A 25,746-nucleotide genomic window follows, 5' to 3' on the forward strand; every position below is an offset into this window, starting at 1 on the left:
CTGGGAAAAAAGGTATTGCGAAATTGACCATTAGAGAAAAACAGAGAGAAAGCTCACGCATCCAGACATAATCCTGCCAGAAAGGAAGCACGTTTTGCCCTCCAAAATTTGAGCCACTGCACACGATCTCAGCATTAAGTTTTCTTCTTTCCATCCGCTGTCTCCAGACAGAACAACAACACTAGCCAGCAACCGACAGGCAGCCGAAGATGGGCATCAAACGGCCTCATGCGTCAGTCGACGACATTCACCCCGATCGTGCGAGTCGCATAGAAGGTGGCCCCGCACAAAAAAAATACAAACAAGCCCGGAAGAATCAGGTAGACGCCGATGGCTCGCTGGCGGCGGTCAAAAAGCGGGCGAGGAACATTGAGCGCACCCTGTCGAGGCCGGGCGCCTCGGAGATGCCGCCCACTGTGCGCGCAGAGCTGGAGCGCGAGATGTCCGCACTCAAGTACAGGATAGAGAGTCAGCAGGAGAAGAAGCATAGGAGTCATAAGATTGGAAAATACCACATGGTCCGGTTCTTTGGTTCGTTTGTCCCATGATCGCAAGTTCCTGCGGCAAGCCATCGTTCCCCTTTGGAATCATTTTTACTAACAGATTTTTCCCCCTCTCGCAACCAATAGAGCGCAAAAAGGCACAAAAGCTCGTCAAGTATGTGCGCAAGAAGCTTGACCAGGCCGAAGATCCGGAGCAGATCATCCAACTCAAGAAGGACCTGCACACCGCCGAGGTCGACGTTAATTACGCCATCTACTTCCCGTTTCTCGAGCGATACGTTAGTCTGTACCCAAACACGGAGAAGTCGGATGACCAGTCCGACGCGAAATTGGCCTTGCTGCGGTCAGAAAGGCATCCCATATGGACGGAGATTGAGCAGGCTATGGAGTCTGGACCAAACGCCCTGCCACAGCTGCAAAATCGAAAATCAGCCAAAGCAGCCACGAAGTCGACCAAATCCGAAGCTGCCAGCAAATCTCATCCAGAAAAGGTGTCGGGAGAGAAGTTCGACAAGAAGGGCAAGACGAGTGATGCCAGACATTCAAAGCAGACTCCAAAGGCTCAATCAGATGAGAAGGATGAGGATGGGGATGAGAGTGACACGGGATTCTTCAATTAGCCGACAAAGGCGTTTTCCGTACAACTTGTCCAAGCGAATGGTCAATTTTCTGTTGTTAGCGCTTTAGTATACCCCGAGATGCATTGTCTTATTTTCCAGTCGTTGGCGAAACAAACTGCAAAGCATGTATTTATGTTGAGCTAATGGGCATGGCGCTGGGTTGTATTGCATCAGTACTGTAAGTGAGCATTCATCTTTGTGCTTATCTGGTACCTCAGGACAAAGATATAGGTGAGCCTTCTGCATGAATAAGACTGCAAGGGTTGGGGTTAAAATCAGCAAAGGCCATCCACTCGTATAAAGTAGTCCTCGGTATCTACAGCCTCACCTCTGTCACCCAACACAAACCCAAACCCATACACTTTGCTTTAGCCAAGTAGGTATATTATGCAGGAATATTTCCATCTTCTACATTGGCCGGATGGATCCTCAGATATTTGTCTTTAAAGCCAAGAAATCAATTCGTAACATCATAACCCGCAATTATCAGTTGCCACTCAGCAAAGCCTCCAGGCACGCAATCCACATTTCGAGGTGGTATCAAGCGTCAGTAATACCTACACCATGTCTGCGCCAGCCCAAACTGGCAACGGCAACGAGAGCGGCCTCCTGGACTTTACAAATATCAAGAAGTGGATTGCCCTCCAGGAAGCATCACAGAGAGATACCGGTCGGCCGACGTCACTGACCCCAGCGCAGCTAAAGGCCATTAGGGAACTCAACCAGGCAGCTCTGGTGGCTTTTGCGCCGGTGGAGCCCAAGCCCGACAGGAACTGGATTGGCCTTCTTCACAGTAAGTGGAGGGCTGGTAGCATATCGCCCATACCTACCTATGCACCTCATGCGTGCTTGTATTAATACGATCGTACGCATGTAGTGTACCGGGATGCCCACCCGGATGGCAGTGCGATAGAGTTCGTGGACGAGGACCGGGGTATGGACCCGCGTGGTGGTGGAAGCCTCTGGTGCAGCTTCGTCACTCTGCCCGAGGCCAAGGGGTTGCGATTTCCGGGTCCCCATAATGCCGTGAACCCGGATGGTACCCTTCCCTCCTTTGCGAAAAAGAAAGAGTCTGTATATTCGCATCCAGCCGTCTTTTCGGACGAGTCTTCCGCGTTTCCCCTTGCCTGCTTGTATCCTGGAGTGAATAGTATGCTAACGTCTGTCACAAAATGCTGCTTGCTGTCCTACCCCGCAGTGCGAAACAATTTGCGGCTCGTTGCGCCGTCGAGTGGCTGATGCAGCAGCAGCTCATGCCGGCAAATGGGGAAAGCGTGGTATTCAAAAAGGCTAGGATCCAGACCCCTACGGTCATTAGAGAAGCACCACACAGGGCCGTCGAGCACGCGACGACCACTGCATCAGCCTCGCAGCCCCCCTTGCACCAAACCAAAACTGGTCAACCCGCCACCGATCCCGGTGCTGTGGCGGAGAGCACCAAGGACGAAGCGTTGGGGGACCGTAGCTTCGTCAGCCAGGTCGAACAGCTTTGCACCCAGCTAGGCTACGGGAGGCCAACATACGTCCTCAGGCAAGCCGAGAACACCCAGATATTCTCCGGCTGGGCGGACTGGCGGGATGAGATGCGGGTCCCTGCTTCCGTCGGCGTCGTCAAGGATGTTTGGGGAAAGAAGTTAGTCCTTACCTCTCATATCGTCGCCCCTATGGATCTGGACAGCCCTGATATTCTGCAGATTGACTGACATACAGAGACTCCTTGTCACGGTATAGACATGCCAAAGAGAAGATTGCGGAGCAGATCCTCAGTCACCTTGAACAAGTCCAGGCCAAGAGAATGGAGAAAGTCCGGGCGATAATGGAAAAGTGCCAGAAAATGTATTCGGCCGAATGAATGAGCTTTGTTATGGGTCTATACTCATGATAAACGCTGTGGTAATGAACAAAATTTATGCCCAGTCACTGAGCCGTCGAAGGAAATGGTTGACTTGTACACTAAAGAGCAGTGACGGTTACAAAACCCTCCATATTGCTCCGGCACGGGGAGTGTCGTCTTGAGCATCGTCTATTGCAATCTTTTCAACCCAGTCACTCTCTTGCTTGAGAGCTTCCCTCTCGATCTGCTCCATTGACTTGATCTCCTCTAGCATGTCGTGGGAGAGGGAACGACAAGCGGCAAGAATCACGGTTAGGCTCGACTGCTCCTCCTCAATTTCAGTACTGTGTTTCCCTGATGGTTTCTGGGCACTATCATCCACACCGCCCTCCAAATACCTCAAGTCCGTACGCCAGTTGTCCAGCTTCCTGGCCATCGATGCACACTCGTCATGCCACGCAGCGTCTAGCTCAGAGATGAAGACGAACTCGTCGTCGACGTCGAAGACTCCACATTCTCGCCTGTCGTTTACGTATCGTAAATGTTCAAGCCACTTTTCAAACTGCCGTACCACCCGCGCGTGCCGGCCACCAGGTTCGCTAAGTTCCCAAAGACCCGACAAGACCGCATCCAGTGCCTGCACCTTCTCCTCGAGCTGGCGCGGGTCGTGGGCTCCGCCGCGTCGAACCCAGGCATCCAGCGCCTGGGCGTTCACATCTTCGGTCCTCCTTGCCTTGGCCTGCGTGACAGCCGCGTTGGCCTTGGCGACTGAGTCGAATCGTTTTGCCAGCCTACTGCGAGCACTCGCGTGCCATCGATTTGTAGTAGGCCCTGCCTCCCGGTGGAGGAGACAAAGTTGAAGCAGCTCGGTCTGTCGCCGACTCGTCTCGGCCGTGATGGCAACGTTTGCGGGGAGCTTTGATGGCGATGGCGGAGCGAGGAATGTTGATGTTAGGGGTTTAGGGGCTGCCATTTTGAGTGGGGAAAAGTGCTGTTGCATCGTATTGAAAGCAGGCTTGTTTGCCCGGGCTGCTTGCGGCTGCTCGGGTTGCGGCGGTTGCTGCAGATGCTGCGGCTTCGGCTGATCCAATGTCCTGGTTCTCACGGGGTTCGAGGGTGCCCTTCGATGGAGGGCTTTCGTTTGTGCTGTGACAGGTGGCCGCGAAGCCATGCTCGATGTTGTTGACATGCTTGCATGTGAGGAAGATTGTGCAGGACGGAGCAGGGTTGCTTCTGTGAGTGTGGTCGCCGAGGATTTGGCGCGTGAGTGGTTTGAATTGACCGACCTCTCAGCGCCGGCTGGACCGCCAGAAGTCTTGGGCCGAGGAGCAACGGCAGCTGAAGATGGGGTCGGTCGGCGCAGTCCGGCCCCTGTGCCTGTCACTCCCGATCCCGCCGCGTCCCTTGCAGGCGCAACATTCTCGTTTTGTTGCGCGGGGCGCAGGGTCTTGGAGCCGAGCTTGCTCAATAGTCCTCCCGTCCGAGTCTTGGGGGCGGCTCGCGGGGCGGTTGTCGATGCCGACGCGGTGGTTGTCCTTGTGGATACCGACGCCGATCTGGCGATTCCGGACAGCGATGGCTTTACCGGTAGACGACTGGGCGAGGCAGTGGAAGTGCGGGATTCGCCGACAGCGGGTAGCCTCGAGATATCGGAATCGTTGGGCTCGGCATTGGCAGGTCGTTTTATAGACCTTGTCCTGGAAAGAGGCGGGTAGGCAGACATAATGGGAATAATAGAAATAGGTGGTCGCAGACCGAGCGGGGCGGTGACATTCAGTAGCTCGCTCAAATTTGAAGGTGAATCAAGATCAACCAATACTCGGTCTGGGTTGCCATTGATTTAGTGTTTACTTCTTTGCTACGGTGCAAGGGTCTTACCGCGACCCCTTGCATTGATGACGGGTTGCTATGGACAGGGATACCCCGCTGCATGGCTTGCCAGGCGTGGACAATGTGGGGTCAATTACTTTTGTTTCTGCCTTGTCCTACCGGTACTTAGTCTTCGTACTCGTCTTTGGACCCGCGGAGTGACACCATCCAGAGTATGTAAGTGATATGCGACTTTGATGGTGTATCGCGCGAACTAACCCGTTGAATGCAGAGAAATAATATGCAAGCAGGTATTTGAAAGCGCAACTAGTCAGAGTGTCAAAAATAGGTGGAAGGTAGCAAGTAAAAGTCAAAGCTGGAGTTCCCCATGTGGGACAAACAACACGCCGAACAAACTCATGCACAACTTCCTTGTTTCTGTCTTATCCTTATCGATACATGAATTTTTGGTGGGATGTCGCCCTGGTATTTTATTTTTTTTTTTATTTTTTTTTTATTTTTTTTTTTTACCCGTAGGACCCTAGTCAATAATTAAAGACTTCCCCTCCTTCCTCGTAAATGATTCTATGTAGTGACACAATGGTAGCAGATTCAAACTTTTTGTCGAGGGGACAGAAGGAGTTGCAAGCGCAATTCTTAATCCATTCCTCACATCTCCTTCTCTTTTTCTTGTAAGCTAGCTAGCTACATATTTCTAGTTCTAGTTTGCCATCACCATGGAGTCTCTCCGTGTTCTTCTCATTGGCAACGGAGGCAGGGAACATGCGCTGGCTTGGAAACTAAGCCAGTCGCCCCGCGTCGAGTCCATCATAGCTGTTCCAGGCAACGGCGGCACCGCCTTGATCCCCAAGGTTACCAACAACACAAGCGTATCCGCCGAGGACTTTGACGGTCTCGTCGCCCTTGCTCGAGCCTCTAACATCAACCTCGCCGTCCCCGGTCCCGAGGCACCCCTTGTCGATGGCGTCGAGAAGTACTTTCGCCGTGCCGGCATCGCCTGCTTCGGCCCTTCGCAAGAGGCCGCGCGCATGGAGGGCAGCAAGACCTTCTCCAAGGACTTTATGAAGAGGCACAACATTCCCACTGCCGCCTACGAGAACTTCTCCGACTTCACTGCCGCCTCGGAGTACCTGAACCGCGTCGGCCACAACGTGGTTATCAAGGCGACTGGCCTCGCCGCCGGCAAGGGTGTCATCATACCAGAGTCGCTGGAGGAGGCGCAAGCTGCGCTGAAGCAAATAATGCTGGACAGGGCTTTTGGCGACGCCGGCAGCGAGGTTGTCATCGAGGAGTTTCTTACTGGCGATGAGCTCAGCATCCTCAGCTTTTGCGATGGTTACACAATCAAGTCGCTACCCCCTGCACAGGATCACAAGCGTATCTTCGACGGCGATCTCGGCCCCAACACTGGAGGCATGGGCTGCTACGCCCCGACAAACATTGCCACACCAGAGCTCATTGCCCGTATCGAGCGCGACGTTTTGCAGCCCACCATCGACGGCATGCGCAAGGAGCGCTGCCCGTTCAAGGGTCTTCTTTTCACTGGTCTAATGATCACCCCCAACGGCCCCAAAGTACTCGAGTACAACGTTCGCTTCGGCGACCCAGAGACCCAAACCCTTCTGCCTTTGCTGTCGGCTGACACTGATCTGGCCGAGGTCATGGTCGCCTGCGCCGAGGGTTGGTTGGACCAGGTCACTGTCAAGGTCGAACCCAAGTTCAGCGCCACTGTCGTTGTTGCAGCCGGTGGCTACCCCAACAGCTATGCTAAGGGCACTCTCATGACTGTCGGCCAGCCCCCTGCCGGTGTCACCATCTTCCATGCCGGCACAAAACTGTCAGCAGAGGGCCAGCTTCAGACCTCTGGCGGCCGTGTTATTGCCGCCAACGCCACTGCCGATACCCTCGAGGCAGCTGTGCAGAAGGCATACAGCGATGGAATTAGTCTCATCTCTTTCGATGGCATGTTCTACCGCAAGGACATTGCCCACCGCGCCTTTAGAAACAAGGACCAGAAGCCTGCCGCCCAAGAATCGCTGTCCTATGCACAGGCCGGTGTCAGCATCGATGCCGGAAACGAGCTGGTTGAGCGCATCAAGAAGGCCGTGGCATCGACTGCCCGTCCGGGAGCTGATGCCGAAATTGGAGGCTTTGGTGGCGAGGTGGACCTTTCTCGGGCCGGATACCCCAATGCTCCTGTCCTGGTCGGTGCTATCGATGGTGTCGGTACGAAGCTGAAGATTGCACAGATTGCAGGGCGCCACGACACCGTCGGTATTGACCTCGTGGCCATGAACGTCAACGATCTGGTCGTCCAGGGTGCCGAGCCTGTCATGTTCCTTGACTACTACGGCTGCAGCCAACTTGACGTTGGTATGGCCGCATCCTTCGTTGAAGGTGTTTCCGAGGGCTGCCGACGTGCTGGCTGCGCCCTTGTGGGCGGCGAGACGGCCGAGATGCCGGGCATGTACCAGGATGGCGACTACGACGTCGCTGGTGCCGCCATTGGTGTTATGCAAGCCACCGCCAGGCTGCCGCGCAAGGATGACATGGCCGAGGGTGACGTCGTGCTCGGTCTTGCTTCGGACGGCGTCCACTCCAACGGCTACTCGCTGGTACGCCGCATCGTCGACAAGTCGGGCATCTCATACTCTGACGCGTGCCCCTGGGACCAAGGCTCCAGGACCGTCGCAGAGAGCCTCCTGACGCCCACCCGCATCTACGTCAAGTCTCTGCTCGCGGCACTGAACGCCTCCCAGGGCGCCGTCAAGGGCCTGGCGCACATCACCGGCGGCGGTTTGACCGAAAACGTGCCCCGCATGCTCCCCAAGCACCTCGCCGCGGAGATCGACGTCGCCTCGTTCACCGTTCCGCCCGTCTTTGCCTGGCTGAGGAAGGCCGGCAACGTGGTGCCGGCCGAGATGGCGCGTACCTTCAACAACGGTATCGGTATGGCTATCGTCGTTGCTGCGGGCAACATCGATGCGGTTGAGAAGACCCTGCAAGCTCAGGGCGAGACCGTGTTCCGCATCGGACGTCTTGTGTCGCGGGGTTCCGAAGAGGAGGGCTGCAAGTTGTTAAACTTGGAGGCCTGGGCTGCTTGATGCGGGTGAGCAGGGTTTTTTATTAGTTAGTTGTGTGAATGAAAAAAAAGATGAATGTGCGAAAAATGGAATAAAAAGGATTAGAGCTGCATTTCTTCACGTATTGCAAATGCTGCCTTTTTGAAAAAATTTATCATTTGATATTGTGTCCCGTCGTGCAAGCTCTTGCCCCGAATGAGGCAATGTGCAATGCTTGACGAGAATCACATGAATATTTATGCCTTCATGTTTTGGCAGATACAAAAAAAAAAAAAAAAGAAAAGAAAAGAAACGGTGCCGTGTGGTATCTATCTTTGTTACACAAAAGAAAATTCAAAACTTGAGGGGCCGACGAGTGCCACCTTACCTGTAGTGACCACTCTCTCTAGCTCCGGTAAAACACAGAAACCCGCTGGCTGTTCCCAGATGGAAAAAAGAAGAAGTAAATCGTAAGTATATACAATTCTTTTTTTGTGAATTCAGATCTTTTTATTCTCCCCCACCAGAGAGAGGGAGGAGCGATTTTTGTTCTTAAATCAAAAATATGACCATGATCAAGAAAATGAAACATGGCTGCACGAGAAAATCAAAATAAATGGTATCTTATTTTTGGGCGCCGGAGTATGAAACGGGGTAGTTCCGAAAATCAAGCAGGTGCGGTCACGACAGGGAAGCCCGGAACGCCAGCGATGTTGCTGTTGGTGGATCCCGAGGGGGCGTGCGCCGTGCTGCTACCATGGGTCTTGACATGCGCCATGAGCGCATCAAGATCACCCCTGTTCTGAGCCAGCACGTCTCTACAAGAGGCGCAGATACGCAGATAGCAAAACTTGCACCTGAAGCGGTCCTCCGAGTCCGCCCGGGTGCACGTCTGGCAAGCCAGCGAGTAGTTGGCGTTGCTGGTGGGGACCATGAAGCGGTGGCGGTGGAAGCAGTTGAGCTGAGACCGGCTCAGCGAGCTCATCTTGTAGACGGAGCCCGATAGCACGTCGTCGCTGGTCAGCTTGGTCGCGGGGAAACGGGCAATGGCCGGGTCAAAGTCGTCGCTCTGCACCAGCTCCTTGTAAATGGTTCCATCGCTGCCTGTTGGTGGGGGTCTAGTCTCATATGGAGAGAGGTGGTTCGGCTGATGTTGTTGTTGGCTTGTGGTCGGTCTGACGGTAGAGACTTGGCTTGCGCTTGCATCGGATTCCAAGAATGCTTCTGTTATTGAGGCGGCCTGGGCGATTTGCTGATCTTGATTGTTGATGCGGGCCAACGGGGAAGAGGGTAGCCCTTGAGTCTTGGACGTGGTCCTGGCAGGAAACTGATCGCGCGGGCTGGTAACGTTGGCGCTGTAGCTGCTTTCAACGCTGGGCGACGAAGATCGTGCCCGCGCTTGGCCCTGGGGGTTCGGAGGTATTTGTACCTGTAGCGATTTGTCTGTGGCGGCTGTTGTTGGGTTTGGTGCAGGTTCTTGGAGCGATCGTGTCGATGATCCGGCGGTTTTCTCAACCACTGATGGAACTTCGACAGATCCATGGGCTTTTGTATGCGAACCTCTGGTGGAACTGACCGAGGGCTCCTTGGCGTCTGCTCGGGGCCTAGGGGACTTGGGTAAGCTGCAAAGGTTGCCCATCTTAGGAGCTGGGCTCGCCGGGAGGGTTGCAGCGCTGCTTGCAGGTGGTTTGAGAGCTTTTTTAGGTACGGCTGGACCCTGGTCTGACGACGAAGCAGAAGATGGAGCAACCGGCAACGGTTTTTTCTCATCGAGGTAGGAGCTAATCAAGTCCGGCGAAGATGCTGGTGACACAGGCGATACGACATGTTCAACGATGGGACTCTTCACATCGTGTTGCTCATAGTCGGGGGTGGGAAGGCGACGAATGCCGGCGTCGGGGGATTGAATCGGTGGCTGCGATTGGGCTTTCTGTTGGCTTTGCTTTTGAGAGTGATAGTCTGGAAGGTGACGCACGGCATCATCTTGTTGAGATTGTACGGTCACATTTTCCTTCTTGTCCTCTGCCGGTGTGCCGTCAACAAGCTTGGCTGAACCGTTGGTCCCAATTTTTGACAGGGTATCGCTAGCGACCGTGGGTACTCTGGACCCATTTTGAGTTGAAGTTTCAGCGGGCGCATTCGGACGAATGTTTCTACCTGGAAGCCCACCACTCCGTGGAGGCTGCGGACTTTTGAGTTTCGCGTCAGGAGCCGACAAATTCGTTCCCGGCTGCTGCAAATACTCGGGATTGTGGGGCGACTTGGCCGTTGAGATTGATTGCACCGGCTGGGTGTTGATCTTGGGGGCCGAAGTGGAGCCGTTGGTTGCCGTCAGTTTGAGCTCAGAAACCCCTATCGGCTTGTCTGTCTTGTCGGACCGCCTCTTCCAGATTTCAGCAGGAGGCTGCGTTTTCTTGTCATCGTTGTCCGGTGGCGGCGGCAGAGGTGCCTGGATAGCATTCCCAGCTGGCTGGTCGCTGCCGGTGTTGCTCGACAGAGGTAAGGGTTTCCGCGCCGGTACTGCGCCGTCCTTAATAGGCGGGGGTGGCGGCTTGTCATCTCCAAACATAGTGCCTGAGCTGGGGGAGTCCTTGAAGTCTAGGGGCGGTAATGTGTATGGCGATTGCTGCGGTTTGCCGTCTGAACCTAGAGCCGACGGATAAACATGAGACGAGTTCTTAGAACCTTCTGTAGCTTGGGATGCTTGTGGCACAGCTGGTTCCTCAGAATCCCTCGAGTAGGCCGAAATCAAGCTGTAAAAAGAGAGAGCCGGAGATGGAGGTGCCAGCAGAGCATTCGGCGAGGGTGCGGTCAGAGTAGGAGACAGCAAGGAGGAGGGCTCGGTGGGAGTAGGTGCCTTTGCAACAGGTCTCGGAGAGGTCGGAGGGGCGACGGGGCGTCGTTGAATGGGCGACCGGATCGAATCGGCCTGAAGGAGTGACGACGGAGCTACTTGTTCTTGTAGGCGGGGGAGTGGCGAGTCAAGTTTGGATGGAGGAGGAGGAGGAGAGAACGGCGGCGGCGGCTTGGTAGAGGTGGTTCGCGGTGGAAACACCCTGGTGCTGGAGCTGGAGGTCGCGCCGGAAGCGCTGGCATTGCTGATTGTATCATCCTTGCCGATTTTGCTGGTTTTGCTGCTGCTGCTGCTGTTGTCTGATGGCGGCGGCGGGGGCAGCGCCTTGGAAAAGAGTGCCCGCGCCTTGCTGAAGGAGTCCATATCCTGACACACGCACGGTGTAGTAAAAAAGAAATGACCGGGGTTTTGCGAACCAGGCAAAAGGAGAAGGGATGTGACGACACGTGGTAGGTGCGCCAAATGATAGTGAGGCGAGGCAAAAGAAAAAGAGACCAAAAAAAGGAGAAGATAGGGAAAAGAAAGGATGAACAAATCGACAAGTCTTCTTTCGCCTTGGCTACCCGTTCACTCAGGGCCTTGTCGAGTCCAAAGTGGCTGAAATCAATCAAATGACTGGGCCGTGAGGCCTCGCGACGCCACCCAATGAACGCGTCCGTCGGGGTCGGGAAGAGATTCCGGTAAGCAGCAGGACACCGGCGGCGCGAGATTTGCTGCGATATTTTCCCGTGCCGTCTATTGCGATTTATGGGAGGAATGGAGATTGGGACCCGCCTTAGTTGTTGGAGATATACAGTACAGTAGGTAGTAGGTATTCAAGCAGCTTGTTCCGAGCTTGCGTGATAGGGAGTGAGTGAGCAGTGTTGTAATGGGTACAGTATTGGAAAGTCGGTGGTAATGCGCCGGGATGTTAAAGTGTGGATAGAAAGTTAGAAAGAAAAAAAGAACCAAGGAAATGTATATTAAGGAACAAGGAAGACAATCCCATCTATCCATAGATCAAAAATTGGATATACACCAATAGTGGGAAAAGAAATGTGCTGATAAAAAATAAAACAAGAAAAGTAAAAAGGAAAAAAAAAACGGTCAGCCACTGAGATGGAAGAGATGCTACAATAGCCAAGAGATGATCGATCCGCAATAGCCTAGCTTGCCTAGCACCGTGTCTGCAAGGGGCGATGGCTACGTAAGTTTGCGACAGGGTAGTATTTACCAATTTTATCACCAGCCCCAGTTCGCATGGATGGTTGGTACCGACGATTCCAACGGACAACCCCCACTGCGAGCACACAAGTTAGTGACAAGTATACCATTCACTGACCAAGCTTGCGAGCTTACTCCCTAGTTCTAGTACTGAAGTACCTAGAGTAATTAGTGAGTTCTGCGTTAAAGCATGATTATGAACCACACGGGTACGTTTTGTAATGTGATGGCACCCCCTGACAGCTACTTGTCGTGAAACCGACCGAGTCCACATTATCCCCCTTAGAGTCAAGCTTTTATACCAACGGTCGATAGCCTTCTTGACGCCGTCGAGGTATTTGTGGGATATGCCGAAGTCTAGATGCAATCGTCGCACGAAAATGGAACCGAGCTGTAGTTTATTCATCCCCTTTTTGTGTCGTATTTTTTTTTGCGACTACTGCTGTTTTACTGTAGATACTGTAGCTGCTTTTATCAGTGGTTGAACCTGCAATTGAAGAAAAGGAATGTGGAGGCCGTTTCGGGTCAAAGTCATGCACCTTTGGCGTAACTGGGTAATGTAGCCGACGCATGGTCAGTGGTTTTCTGCGCCCTCCCGTAAAGATTAGATCTAGTCAAGTGCCTTGTCAGGTATTGCATTGCAGTAAAGATCAGCACCAGGGTACTTGTAGCACCATCGCCAAGAGAGGAGCAGATTCGAGATTGTAGGGAGATAAAAACTTCACAGGCCCCATAACCAGACAAGGTTTGCGGCACAGTTTTGGCTCCAATTGTGATACTTTGCATTGGTTGCGTTCTCGATGAATTAGAAACTCCGGAGATAAAGAAGAAAAGGGGGAAGTTTTGCGATACGAACTTTCAAATGGCATGTAGAAGCTGCAAAATCGCAGACACCGAAGAAAAAAAAAGAAAAAAAAAGCGTCTCGGTCTTGGCATGGCAGGTCCCTAACCAATGGGCTAATCCTTCCAGGGCTTGGTCTCAAGATCGGTTCTGCATTAGCCTCCCTATCCAGCACCCAGTACGTAGGGTCGGGTCCGCCGATGGGTCAAGTTTTTAGCATTGGATTGACTGATGGGTTGGCCGCCGCTCAGCCGCATCGTACAGGCTTTACATAGTAACCATTTTATGTACCAGAGTAAGGTATACTTTCGTGACGAATCGCACGGACAAAACAACCCGAAAAGCGTTGCGCGTGTCCACATGGAAGCTTTTCCCGCGACCATGGTTCAGCGAAACTGTTCTAGACTTTGTCTAGGCACTCCATACCTTCTTACCTTGCCTGGTAGGAATCAGTAAGTAGGTAGGAAGAACCTACTTGATCGACCAGAAACTGGATCTACAGTGTTTAGGTATGTATGTTATTTTAACCCCCCCCCCCCCCCCCCCCTAAAAAAAAAAAAAAAAAAAAAACGTCGTACTCGTACACACACCTCGGCAAAAATTTACGGTAGAGAAACAAAACGTGTCGTTGACCTTTGCACCTAACTAACTTCGTATTTACTTAATTGTGATTTCACTATAGTGCCACCTCGCACAAAATAAAACTGCAGTCCTATCAAATAGGTAGGTAGGTGCTTGCGACTCGACTCAGTTGAATTGGTCTCCCAGGAACTTAAAATGCTTTAACCTAACTAACACGTTATTACGTCTGACATCTCTAATTCAAGATTGGACGTGTGTCCCCACTTCAGCTAGTATTCAGGATAGCAATGAAATCATTCAAAAGATACTAAACAATCCGAGCCGCCAACACGCCTTGCCTCGCATACCCTGTCGATTTTTCACCTTGCCGCATCGGCACAAGGCAAATAGATCTACAACACTACGGACACAAACAGAGACCGGTCAGAAACAAAGACAAAGCCACCACAAATCTCCAGCCACAATGTCACATCCCCACAACGTCATACGTCACGGGGACTTTCCAGCTTTTCCCCAGACCGGGTTGCATCAACCTATAATGTCTCGATATCGGTAAACCTTAAATAGTCTCCGTCGGCTTGGGCCTGATAAACCCTTTTTCATTTCTTATTCTTGAGCCCTAGTTTTTTTTTTATTTTAAATTTCTCTGTTTTTATTAGATAAAAGCAAAATACAACTCAGAAACTGAAAGGTTTAATCAAAAAAAAAGAAATCAACAAAAAGTAATACCGAAAACTCCTTGGGGCAAGTCAGGTTCAACAATGACAGAAAACGGTCACCCTAACCTGTCCGAGCGTAGCCCTCTGCTGCGAAATGATCAACCTGCGGTGAACGGGACGTTTAATCACAGCCCCTCGTCGTCCGACTCGGAATGTTCCACGCCGATCCTCGCCGCCGACCTCGAGAGGGTCGTCAGCGCGGCCGAGGATGCAGGTCTCCCGGGCCCGAGTATCGGGGGAGGTGGTAGGGGCGACGCCAACGAGAACGGGAACGGGTCGGCTTCGAGAGGTGGCAGCAGACCCGGTGGTCCTCCCCCAAACATGAAGCTCCTGATGCCTGCCATCAGCATCGGCGTTTACCTTTGCGCCGTGGACCAGCTCCTGGCCGTCGCTACGTATGCCAAGATTGGCAGCGACCTCAATGCCTTGAACAGCACATCCTGGGTAGCAACTGCGTAAGGGACCATAAATGGCCGGTGATGTGAGGAAAGAGAGAAGAGCGGGGTGAACTGTAAAAATGGGTCTTGTAATCGGTTTGCTAAACATTCTTCATTGTGCCAACTGCAGTTACTTTCTCACCCTCACAAGTTTCCAACCCCTCTCCGGCAAGCTCAGCGACATCTTCGGGAGGAAAGAATGTCTCCTCGCTTCGTACTTCATCTTTGGCCTGGGATGTCTTGGATGCGGGCTTGCCCGGGATATGACTCGTGAGATATATTGCCCACTGAACCAATATGCATGATCAACGACGTTCGTGATGGCTGTTTGTTTTACGATGCTAACCCCTGGGCCTCTCATCACTCACCTGTTTCTCACTGCCTCCCCTTCCACAGAATTGATCATCGCAAGAGCAGTCTCTGGCATCGGCGGCGGTGGAATGACCAGCGTGGTCAGCATATTACTCACAGATCTGGTCCCCCTACGGGAGAGAGGAGTATGGCAGGGCTACATCAACATCGTTTACGCCATGGGATCAGCAACCGGCGCCCCCATAGGAGGTCTACTCGCCGACTCCGTCGGCTGGCGGTGGTCCTTCATCGGCCAGTTCCCCATCTGTCTCGCGGCCTTTGCCGCAGTCTACTTTATCCTCAAGTCACCCGACATGGGACATGCTCACTGGAGGGAGAAGCTCGCCAAGATTGACTTTCTCGGAGCCGCCTGCCTCATCGCGGCCGTCTTCTCTCTCCTCCTCGCGTTGGACTACGGAAGCAACAACGGCTGGGGTCAGATATTCACAATCGTATCTCTGGCCCTCGCCCCTGTTCTCTTCATCGTCTTTGTCCTGGTCGAGATGAAGGTCGCATCGCACCCATTCGCGCCCGGTCACATCATTTTCGACAGATCGTTGTTCGCTTGCTATGCTGCCAACTTTTTCGGCGTCGGTGGCCAAATGCCTGTGGTGAGTTACCCGCCGTCCACCCCTTTTCTGACTCGGTGCGACTGTTTGGAGACCAGGTGCTGACCGAACTCTGTGGACAAGTGGTTTTACCTCCCGCTGTTGTACCAGGCTTACTATGGCATGACTGTTGTCGAGGCTAGTCTCTTGTTCATCCCGGGCTCTATCGCAGGCGTAGTTGCCTCCTTGGGTAGTGGATACATCATCAAGAGGACTGGTCGGTACTACTGGCTCACGGTCGTCTCATATGCCACGCTGCTTCTCAGCTCCCTGCCTTTGGTGCTCAGTACCGGCATCCTGACGGATTCCGTTGTGGGTACAACTGTCGGCCTGGCCTTGTCATCCTTTGGTAATGGTGCAGGTATGGGCATCCTATTCCCCCTTCCTCTCCCTCCAAAAGCCTCCCGGCTGTGGGATGGGGATTCGTTAACCAATCCACTAATTCCAACTCCAACTAATAGGTCTGACAACTACACTCGTCGGCCTCATCTCCAACGCCGCACCCGAGGACGCAGCCGTGGTGATAGCGTGCTCTTACCTGTTCCGCTCCCTCGGGCTTTCGATCGGCGTGAGCGTCATGTCGGCCGTGATGCAGCAAGCCCTGCGGACACAGCTGGCGGCCAAGCTCGGCGACGGCGACGAGGCCCTGCGAATAGGAGAGCGTGTGCGTGAGAGCCTCGACTACATCGGTCAGCTCGAGCCCCAGCTGGCAGACGTCGTTCGCAAGTCCTACAGGTTCGGCGTCGCGGCCGTCTTCATGTCCAACGCCATCTTTTTGGTCTTTGCCTTGGTGGCCGCCTTTTATATCCGCGAGAAGAGGGTCACGAAGTGAATCGAGGGGGAGAAACAAGAAAACGGCCGATACAATGAAAGGAGGATTACACAACGCTCTCCCGTCTAGCTGGACGTCCAAAAAGGGTGCTGCTGCATGGGGGAGCTTTTGCATCTATTTCAAGGCATTTCCCTGTGGGCATCAAACAACGAAATGTCATCAAAAGCAGGGACCTCTCTACTTGACTCAAAGAGAAGAGTTGATGGGACGAGTCTCGCCGCGTGACAAGAATAGGAGAGAGATAGAAACAAGAAGGTTGCGTCAGTCATCAAAAGAAAACAAAGGCAGAACTATGCTTATCGTCAAATAAATGGGTCAACCTTATGCTGCCCGTGGGATCCATCCCTCCTTTAGCGCCATTGGAAATGCCTTTTTTGGTTTCTGGTCTTCAGAATGACAAAGGACAAGAGAAGGAAAGAGAAGCAAAAACAAAAATAACAAACAAAATTCCGCCTCTCGCTGGGTAAATTGGTCGTCATCATATATGCCCGTCCGGGTTTGGGTTGTGTCTAGAAAGAATAAAGAAGAAGAAAAAGAAATCCCCCCTCTCCTTTTTTTAGTTTCTCCACGTCCATCTACAAGTTGAAGCTCCTCCTAGGAAAGCTAACGCCCTCGACGGCCGGGTTGTCGACGAACCAGGAACACCTGTCGCCTGTGCCCTGGTTCACGAGGGCGCATGGCAGGCCCGATTCCTGGTCAAAGATCTCCTTCATGATTTCCTTCTTGCCGCCGCCGGTGGCGACAAAGGCGACGCGCACGCTGTGGGTGACCACGGGGAGGGTCAGGGTGATGCGGCGTGGCGGGGGCTTGGGGCTGTCCTCGATGGGGGCAACCCAGGCGCTCGTCTCGCGCAGCAGCTCGTGTCCCGGGAACAGACTGCAGGTATGGCCGTCGGGCCCGCAACCGAGCAGCAGCAGGTCGAAGATGGGGAGCTTGACGCTGTCGCGGCTGGCGAAGCTGCGGACCAGGGTCTGCTCGTAGCGATCGGCCAGCTCCTGGGTGTCGCCGAGGACCTCGGTGTCGATGGCGTGCACAGTCGGCTGGGGGCCCTCGATCTTGTCCAGCAGCTCCTTCTTGAGCAGGCCGTAGTTGGAGTCCTCGTGGTCGAGCGGCACGGCGCGCTCGTCGGCGAAGAATATCTCCCACTTGTCCCAGCGCACTGCGGGCTCGCCGGGTCCGGGAGCGGCGAGGAGGGCCTGAGCCAGGGTCTTGGGGAGGGAGCCGCCCGAGACGGCGACCTTGAAGACGTCGTGTCTTGTTATGCCGGCGTCTTGGCACTGGATGACGTAGGATCGGAGCGCGGGGGCGAGCGCATCAACGCCGGCAAAGGCGAAAAGGTTCGCTTGCTTGCCCATTGTGGTGAGGATGAATGCGAAGGACAGGCAGAGTCCAAAGAGGAAGAGGAGAGAAGTGGAGGCACAGAGAGGCGACGTTGCCAGCAAGCGGCGTGGCGATCGCAAAAGTAGCTGATAGTTCGTCCTGTCTAATATCTCAAGGCTTTGCGCGGGGCTAAATTTTTGGATGTTGTTTGTTGCCAAGCTTGGGATTAAACACTTGCACCTATCGACTAGAGGCGGGGTTGGATGAAAAACGTTTGGGTATTTGTTTTCGATATTGATTTTGATTTTTTTCTCGTGAGATAAAAGACGGGAGTCCCGGGGTTAGTGGTGGGTTTTGGAGATGTTGGTTTGATGGTGGGTGGAAGAAGTGGGTGTTGTGTGTGTGTGTCTGTGTTTGTGTGTGTTCATGAGTGCCTGAGGTAAAGTAATACGCAGTAGACAGCTGGGTGCAAAGAGATTCATCCAAGAGAGAGGAAAGGGAGGGATTTAATTGTGGGTGCGCAATAGTTCCGTCCGAGTCGAGTAATGTATGGCAAGGCAAGTAAGTACCTACCTGTAAATAATAAATGTGGGATGGATGGTTTGATTGACCACGCCAACCTGCGCGGCAACAACTTTTTTTTTTTCTTTCTTTTGATTATCGCCTCTTGCGATAACGGGGAGGCGGTCCGCATTTCATCATTAGCGAAATCGAAGGTTTTCTTGGCCAGCCTTCCTCATGGGTGACCCGAGTTTGAGTATTCGACAAGTACCATGTATAGCGTTCATGTGTTCAAATTTTGCCCACAAAGGTAGGTAGGTGACGGTTATTTCGTTAGTGTTCACTCAAGCATCAGTAAACTTCTGTTTTGAGCCCCTTTGCATACCCCGAAATACCCTCTACTGTGTTGCTGATTACTTACCTGTCTTCATCACATGTAGTCATACCTTGTTCAGCTGCCCTCCATTAACGTACATCGTATAATTACACGAGATTCACATGCACAACACTGACAATTGTTGGTATCAGATGTCTCTTGTAGAATAAACTACAGTATAGAAAACCTTCTTCTCCTTTTCACGGTTCCATACATATTCTGGGCTTCCCCTTGAGCAAGTGTTACAAGCAGAGTTGGTCCAATTTGGGCCGGAACAAACCAAGAGTCGCCTTCTAGTTTGCGCTAGAAGCAGGGACTTCCTTGACGAATGGTATGGGCTGAAATGTGGTTCGATGACAACATCGAAAGTGACAAATCCCTATTTCCCAAAGTCATGAAACCCCATAAACCTGCCCCGGCATGCCCGACCATCACATCACTACCAACATTGGTAAGGGTAAGTAAGCTGGATCGTCGACTGTGGCTTTGCTGTTGGTTGATTTGCAGGCGTCTCCCGAGAGGAAAAGGTTCCACGGTGGATACCAAATATAGGCAGGTATACGTGGTACCGGTACCACAGATGCACAGGCTGTGACACTACAGAAATCGCCAGAACTAGAGAGAACAACAGCACATGTCACGCACAACAACCAGCAGGCAATTCGGAGAAATTTTTCAAAGTGATTAGATGGACACCTGTCGGTACCTTGTGGGATATCAGCGCATGTCGAAGAGGGTGGTGGTTATGCGAACCAAGCGAACCCACCTAGATGTCATGGCGTGACAGCGAAATAGGATGTTGCGTGAGAACTATTAGAGCTAAACCAGGACTAGATAAAGTAAAAACGCAAATTAGCGCTGTCTAAAAGAGGTGTCCGGTCTAATATTTTTCATGTTGTTTTTATGGTACGGAGAGAGTGTTTCCAATGAACATGGCTACCTGGAATCACATTGAAGCACAATACATACATGACTGTTGCCCCTCCGTCGGGATTACGTAGCTCCCCGATTAATTAGCAGCTAGCTAGCTAGATAGGTACAGTAGACTCGTCGGGCCCGTCCGCCCTAGTTGCGTCATGAGGGGTTCATGTGCGAAATTTCGCAGGTAGGGCAGGCCTGTGGTTTGTTCAATGGTGGGGTTGATTCCGGGTTTGGCACCGGACTAGGTCCCGAAAACCCCCCAACAGGTAGTCAATATTCCCACTCCGGCGACCCGACCGAGACCCGCGGGACCTTGACACCGAATCGAGTCTGTCCACCCGTCCGATCCGCTTTATCAACCGAGGAGAGAGAGAGTGTGTGGGAAACAGTGATTTAACCTCTAACTATTTAATTGTATTGAACCTACAGCAGTATACCATACCACCTTACCGAATAGTCCAGCGAAAACGAGAGACTAAAATACTCCTACGCCCACTTCCCCTTCCGACGACCCAGCAAAGAAAAATGGCGCAAACTCAAACCTCACAATTCCTATCTGGCAACACCGCCGCCATCAATGAGTTTCTGGACAAATTCGATGTATGCCATCTCGTCTCTAGCTGCTGTTATAAGTAGACAAGGAAAATATAAACATAATAGGCTCTGCCCAATGAAAAATAACACATGTGCTGACCAACACCTCGTGGTAGACCTTCCTGCTTGACTGTGATGGTACTCAAAAAAAGGCAAATTCTTGACGACGATCAGGATGCAAGAATGCTAACGCTGTGAATCGACCCTGTTGTCAGGGGTCCTCTGGTCAGGTGACAATGTCTTTGAAGGCGTACCTGAAACCATTGCCATGCTGAGAGCAAAGAGTTCGTCAAGATATCCCTTGAATGTTGATTCTGGGTGAAAAAAAAGAGAGTATGAGAAGAGAAGGGTTAAAAAACACGTGCTAAACGCCCAACTCTTAGACAAGAGGACCGTCTTTGTCACCAACAACTCGACCAAGTCCCGCCCCGAGTACCAAAAGAAGCTCGCGTCAAAGGGCATCGAGTGCGACGTGGACGACATTTTCGGCTCGGCCTACTCGGCCGCCATCTACATCTCGCGGATACTCAAGCCCGAGGCGCCCCGCAACAAGGTCTTTGTGGTGGGCGAGCGCGGCATCGAGGACGAGCTGCGCAGCGAAGGGGTGCCCTTTATCGGCGGCACCGACCCGGCCTACCGCCACGACATGACCGACGCCGACTGGAAGGGGCTGGCCGACGGGTCGGTGCTGGACCCGGACGTCGGCGTCGTGCTGGCCGGGCTGGACTTCCACATCAACTATCTCAAGATCGCGCACGCGTACCAGTACCTCCGGCGCGGCGCCGCCTTCATCGCCTCCAACACCGACTCCACGCTGCCCATGAGCGGCAACTTTTTCCCGGGGGCGGGGTCGACCATGATCCCCATCGCAAACATGATCGGGCGCCAGCCGTTGGCGCTCGGCAAGCCCAGCCAGGCCATGATGGACGCCGTCGAGGGCAAGTTCAAGCTGGACCGGTCGCGCACCTGCATGATCGGCGACCGCCTCGACACCGACATCAAGTTTGGCATCGAGGGCAAGCTGGGCGGCACCCTGGCCGTGCAGACCGGCGTCAACAAGAAGGAGGATTGGGAGAAGGAGGACGCCGTCGCCCGCCCGGCCTTTTACGTCGACAAGCTGAGCGACCTGCTCGCCGCTGGTCAATAAATGGAGGGGCGCAAACTTGTTTTTTTTTTTTCGGGGGAGAACGGGGCTTACTTGATAGAGATAGAAGTGAATAGATAAAGTGCAGTATTGGATACTAGCTCAAGGAAGGGACTGGGCCCGCTAGCAACCAGCCATTGGATCTAGATAAATATACATTGTCTCTTGGTTTGACACTGCAGACTATCAGACCTCCCTTTTTATTTTTACCCAAAGGAGCCGCCCAGCAAAGGAACACGTCAGATCCCAAGATCCATTCCCAGTACCCTCAAATCAATCCAGCAAAATGGCACGTTCATATACGGTACATATTACTCCAGCCAGGCGGATGGGCATCATCATCGAAAGCAGTCACAAACATTAACGAGGAAGAATGTGTGAACTCGTAGTGGAAGATAAGGATGCGATTCAACCCTTTCATACTTTCATAAAAGAAAACAAGCCAGCACACGATACATTGCGCTGATAACAATCGGTATCACCAACCGCCGGAACGCCACAAAACCCTAAAGACGACACCCGTAGCAGTTGGGTTCGTTCATGACGTAGAAGTATCAACACTACGCAGTCAAAAAAAAAAAAAAAAAAAAAAAAAAAAAAAACGCATGCAAAGAAATTCCAATATGAACAAGTTGAAGTGAGTGGGGGAAGAAAGCAATTCAGCATATGTATGCTATGACATGCGGAGAGAAGGGTAAAGTGGCTTTTCCTCGTCAGGCCTCTCTGTCTTGATCGGCGGCAGGTTAACCGACTCTTCGACGTCATCGTACTGTCCGCGTCTGAGGCGCTCTCGTACGAGATCCCGGAGGGCCTCGATGGTACGCATGTTCTGAACCCAAGAGTCATACGACTCTGGCTCAGAGCCCGAAGCATCTGAGCATGCCGAGGGCGATCCGACTGATTCTGGACCACGGGGCGTGGAGGCACCATCGTAGCTTGATTCGCGTTCCCGATCCCGACTGGCGCTCTGCAGAATGCCTCCGGACAGACGCCTCTCGACGGAGCTGAAGTTTGAGCCGAGTTGGGCGGTGGCTGAGGAGCCCGCGGCAGCGGGGAGTGTAGGGTAACTGATGGAGGATCCCTGACGGGAGCTTGGGGACAGGGCAGCCGAAGAAGCACCGGGAGAATGGCCCGAGGTGTATGAAAGGTTGCTGGAGGGAGGAGTGACAGCTGGAGAACCGCCGTGCGACGAGGAAACTGCGGTCATGGGCGAGTGTTGCTGTTGGCCGTAGTGGTCGCTCATTGGTGGCCTGATGCCGACAGGGGACTGGTGACGCATGTCGTAGCCCGAACCCGAACCGTAGTGAGCACCGGGAGACGATCCTGAGTTCTCGTAAACGGTAGACTGCATGTGCTCCAGGATCTGGTCGATCTGCTCCAAGTCGTTCTTGGTCCTCAGGCTGGGCATTGGGGGAAGGTAGTAGTGCTGGGCCAGCGGTCCGGCGCTTCCCATGGAGACAGAGCTGGACGGTGGCGGGGCGGCCATGTACTCGGCGGCCATGCCACCAACACCACCGGTATGGACAGACAGGGCGCCGTGCAGAGGAACCAGGGAACGGCCAACGTGGGCGTACGACGAGGCGTCAAACTGGCGACGCTTCAGATTTCCGAAGAAATCATTCAAGTCATCGTAACCACGCTTGCGCGAATCATAAGCCCCTGCACCGGGATGCCCAAAGATATCACCACGAGGTCCCATATGAGGCGGCTGGTAGTACATACCACCGCCATAGGGAGCAGGAGGGTGAGAGTAATAGCTAGCGTGTCCATTCTGGTGGTGGTGCGGCTGACCAAATGCCGACGAGTTAGTACGCACATGGCCATTGTGATCATAGTAGCTAGAAGGAGCTGAGGAGGCGGATTAGCCTCAGAAATTGGAAATAATAAGAAAATAGGGGGAGGCACAGATTCAAGATAAGATTTGGAGCATACCTTTGCTGGCGTGGCCGCGATAAGCACCGGGACCCAAGTTTGCGTTGGGATCCTGGGGTGATCGAGCAAGAACCGAGTCGTCGGCGTGAGTCTATTTAAAGACAAGCATGGTGAGTAACTGCGGTCAAGAAGGGGCGCAACATGTTTTCTAGGTTGGCTTAAGCTTACCTTGACGTGCTTCTTGAGATCCTGAGGCCTCTTGAACGACTTGCCGCAGAAGTCACACTTGTGCGGCTTCAATGGCACATGGACTCTGATGTGAGAGGTGATGTGGTCCCTCTTGACAGTGGTGGTTCTGCACGAGTTCCAGTGGCACGTGAGGTTGAGGTTGTTGGTGCTCTTGCGACCCACGTGACGCTCGCAGATGTGATCCTGTGGATATTGTTAGCATTTTTGGTCGTTTTGACATTGCGGCAAGAATAGAAATCCTGAAACGCGGGCGAAAGCCAATGCAATGCATGCATGGGATTTTCCACCTGTTATGTGCGCTACGTTTGGGTATCCCAAGCATAACTGCACAATTCAATGCGGGCGCAGTCCAGTGAGTGCAGGGTAAGAAGAGTTGGTGGGGCTGTTTCCAACTTACATAGAGGGCCTCGGCCGAAGGGAAACGCTCGCTGCACTGGTTCCATCGGCAAATCAACGAGTCATCGCTGGACTGCGATGTCGCTGTCGTCGACGTGGAGGGTGCGGGCGTGTTGCCATTGGAGTTTGAGCTTGAAGACTCGGTTGTGGGTGCTTGGGTTGTCGCCGGCGCCTGTTGGGCTGGCTGAGCCGATGGTTGTTGTGCTGACATTGCTTAGGCTGATTTTGGAAACTTTGCTCTCAGTGAGCGAGCCACCCAGTCAAGGCAGGGCAGCAGTCAGTTTAGATGGTGGGGGATCGGGGTACCAATCGGGCCCGAGTCCTGCTCGCTTGTTTGCTCGTTATCGATATTCGATATCGCGCCTTTGTGTGCTGCTGCTGCTGCTGCTTGTTTCTTCCGTTCGGGTCTTTTGTTTTACCGATGGTCTCGACGCTCACGTGGGCGAAGAAAAAGACAAATGGTATGGTAAGGTAGGGTGCAGGGGCTAAGAAGAAGCAGGTCCCACTAAAGAGTCCCGAAGCTAGACTTGTTGACGGCACAACCTTTAGGAACGAGTTGAAAGGGATTGAGGTTCAGGAAATATCCTCGAAAGAAAACCAGTGTTGTTATTTACCAAGAAGAAAGAATGTCAAGAAGGAACCAGACTGGCAAAGGACATCAGGGGACAGGCTGCTATATGTTCGTTAGCCTTCTCCCGTGAGAAGGCGATTCTTCTTCCCTCCTCTCCCGCTTCATAATGCCAAGTCTTGGAAAAGTCTTGGCATTCTCGGCTCGGGTGCGTCTGCTTGTTCCTGCGCTAAGAGGTACTTATGGAGTGGCAGTGACTTTTGGAGCAGCATACAAATTTCGGTGGAGAGGGGCTGAGAAAACTTTGCCAAGAAGTACCTCTTAGCATCCAGTACCTTAGTCGGAAACTCCAACGCCGGGCCAAGACCACAAGACTCTCCCAAGGTCTTGGCAGACAGGGATTTGACCTTTACGGAGAATGGCAGAGCCCTAGCCCATCATCCTACTGTACGATTAATCCATCCATCTTACCACCTTGCCTCCTCAACCTGGTTTGTTTGCCTTGACTCTGTCATTGGAAAGCTGCTGTTGCTTTGAAAGATGCTAATTTTTCTCATTTCTCCTAACCACCCCTGAGTTTCCCTGCGTGCGACGCAATACAGATTGATGATTATCACATGGGTCCAAAGGAAGAAAAAAAATAATAAAAAAAATAAGCCCACACTCACAGTAGCAGTACAACAACAACCAAGGCCACCGTCGGGAAGGTATGACATACTGATATCCAAAGCCGCGGGCCCCCTAGGGCCAACGCCATCTTATCCACAAGCGCGGGCTGCCCACTTCGACTCGGTGCCCCGCGCAGAGCGCAACGACCTAACTTTCCGTTCATGTTAATTATTAGCGAGGAATTTTCGCAAAACAGAAATCGAACGATTAATGCTGTACTATATTTTGAAAGGGGGCGACAAGATAATTAGGTCGCTTGTATCGACCCTTGTTTTCTCAGCCCTCTTTTTCTTCCCCTTATGGTTTTGGGCGTAACTGTGTTACCCTCAGACAATCGTCATGTTCTTTTTTTGAGAGTTGAAACGAAGCAGACGGACAGGGTGGTGTGTAAGAAAAGAACACTACGAAACCAGGATGTTTGTCTAGATTAGGTGGGTTAACAAACAACTGATTGATCGGTAAAAAAAAGTATCCCACCAGCGGCCGGCAAGTGATTACTGTACAGTACAGGTATACTATACTCTACCTAGGTACTTTCGTAGGCAAGGCAATACTTAGGTACGCACCGAATTGTCATTGTTCTGTACGTGGTAAATCCATCCAGCCCAGCCGGAGCGGGTCTGTCTATCGAAGGGGCCCAGGCCGGTAGGTTACAGTATTGTATTTTGCGAAGCAAGCACAGTTACACTGAACTCAACTTGTTCACCTTCTAACTTGAAAACAAAGTGGAGAAGGCGACACGCGTACGACCATCAACCCCATAATCGCCCAGACTTGCAAACACAAGCTTTAACAGGCCAAGAAGGCTCTCCGCGCATGCCAAGATTCTTGGCCTGGGCGGCCACGCCCAGAGAATCTGA

General features: G+C 52.7%; 10 protein-coding genes across 10 annotated transcripts; 6 read left to right on the top strand and 4 right to left on the bottom strand.

The window, feature by feature from the left end:
• The first annotated feature begins 15 nt into the window (after positions 1 to 15).
• MGG_15582 (rRNA-processing protein EFG1) lies at positions 16 to 1,577 on the top strand. The gene is made up of 2 exons (XM_003713731.1): positions 16 to 531; positions 630 to 1,577. Exons 1-2 carry the CDS (start codon positions 210 to 212, stop codon positions 1,121 to 1,123), a joined length of 816 nt encoding a protein of 271 aa, XP_003713779.1. The 5' UTR covers positions 16 to 209; the 3' UTR covers positions 1,124 to 1,577.
• MGG_15583 (uncharacterized protein) lies at positions 1,503 to 3,714 on the top strand. Its single transcript, XM_003713732.1, has 4 exons — positions 1,503 to 1,916; positions 2,001 to 2,193; positions 2,322 to 2,756; positions 2,855 to 3,714. Exons 1-4 carry the CDS (start codon positions 1,688 to 1,690, stop codon positions 2,973 to 2,975), a joined length of 978 nt encoding a protein of 325 aa, XP_003713780.1. The 5' UTR covers positions 1,503 to 1,687; the 3' UTR covers positions 2,976 to 3,714.
• On the bottom strand, positions 2,934 to 4,795 carry MGG_10138 (uncharacterized protein). The gene has a single exon (XM_003713733.1). The coding sequence runs from the start codon at positions 4,678 to 4,680 to the stop codon at positions 3,094 to 3,096; it is 1,587 nt and encodes a 528-aa protein (XP_003713781.1). The 5' UTR covers positions 4,681 to 4,795; the 3' UTR covers positions 2,934 to 3,093.
• Positions 4,796 to 5,352: 557 nt separating this feature from the next.
• MGG_11343 (phosphoribosylformylglycinamidine cyclo-ligase) lies at positions 5,353 to 8,042 on the top strand. Its single transcript, XM_003713734.1, has one exon. The coding sequence runs from the start codon at positions 5,504 to 5,506 to the stop codon at positions 7,889 to 7,891; it is 2,388 nt and encodes a 795-aa protein (XP_003713782.1). The 5' UTR covers positions 5,353 to 5,503; the 3' UTR covers positions 7,892 to 8,042.
• On the bottom strand, positions 7,962 to 11,829 carry MGG_10142 (uncharacterized protein). The gene has a single exon (XM_003713735.1). The coding sequence runs from the start codon at positions 11,064 to 11,066 to the stop codon at positions 8,517 to 8,519; it is 2,550 nt and encodes an 849-aa protein (XP_003713783.1). The 5' UTR covers positions 11,067 to 11,829; the 3' UTR covers positions 7,962 to 8,516.
• A 2,111-nt stretch (positions 11,830 to 13,940) lies between these two features.
• Positions 13,941 to 17,031, top strand: MGG_10147 (multidrug resistance protein fnx1). The gene is made up of 5 exons (XM_003713736.1): positions 13,941 to 14,503; positions 14,616 to 14,755; positions 14,882 to 15,447; positions 15,529 to 15,805; positions 15,906 to 17,031. Exons 1-5 carry the CDS (start codon positions 14,091 to 14,093, stop codon positions 16,274 to 16,276), a joined length of 1,767 nt encoding a protein of 588 aa, XP_003713784.1. The 5' UTR covers positions 13,941 to 14,090; the 3' UTR covers positions 16,277 to 17,031.
• MGG_10148 (6-phosphogluconolactonase) lies at positions 13,946 to 18,741 on the bottom strand. Its single transcript, XM_003713737.1, has one exon. It carries the CDS (start codon positions 17,629 to 17,631, stop codon positions 16,852 to 16,854), a length of 780 nt encoding a protein of 259 aa, XP_003713785.1. The 5' UTR covers positions 17,632 to 18,741; the 3' UTR covers positions 13,946 to 16,851.
• MGG_15584 (uncharacterized protein) lies at positions 18,721 to 19,102 on the top strand. Its single transcript, XM_003713738.1, has 2 exons — positions 18,721 to 18,930; positions 18,981 to 19,102. Exons 1-2 carry the CDS (start codon positions 18,802 to 18,804, stop codon positions 19,023 to 19,025), a joined length of 174 nt encoding a protein of 57 aa, XP_003713786.1. The 5' UTR covers positions 18,721 to 18,801; the 3' UTR covers positions 19,026 to 19,102.
• A 648-nt stretch (positions 19,103 to 19,750) lies between these two features.
• MGG_10149 (4-nitrophenylphosphatase) lies at positions 19,751 to 21,432 on the top strand. The gene is made up of 4 exons (XM_003713739.1): positions 19,751 to 19,994; positions 20,105 to 20,126; positions 20,204 to 20,272; positions 20,372 to 21,432. Exons 1-4 carry the CDS (start codon positions 19,920 to 19,922, stop codon positions 21,133 to 21,135), a joined length of 930 nt encoding a protein of 309 aa, XP_003713787.1. The 5' UTR covers positions 19,751 to 19,919; the 3' UTR covers positions 21,136 to 21,432.
• A 275-nt stretch (positions 21,433 to 21,707) lies between these two features.
• MGG_10150 (pH-response transcription factor pacC/RIM101) lies at positions 21,708 to 24,277 on the bottom strand. Its single transcript, XM_003713740.1, has 4 exons — positions 23,651 to 24,277; positions 23,233 to 23,436; positions 23,065 to 23,155; positions 21,708 to 22,980 (listed from the first exon to the last, which is right to left on the bottom strand). The coding sequence occupies exons 1-4, from the start codon at positions 23,858 to 23,860 to the stop codon at positions 21,806 to 21,808; spliced, it is 1,680 nt and encodes a 559-aa protein (XP_003713788.1). The 5' UTR covers positions 23,861 to 24,277; the 3' UTR covers positions 21,708 to 21,805.
• Between the last annotated feature and the right edge of the window lie 1,469 nt (positions 24,278 to 25,746).

This window comes from Pyricularia oryzae, chromosome 2 (assembly GCF_000002495.2).
Source record: "Pyricularia oryzae 70-15 chromosome 2, whole genome shotgun sequence".
Classification (NCBI taxonomy): domain Eukaryota; kingdom Fungi; phylum Ascomycota; class Sordariomycetes; order Magnaporthales; family Pyriculariaceae; genus Pyricularia; species Pyricularia oryzae.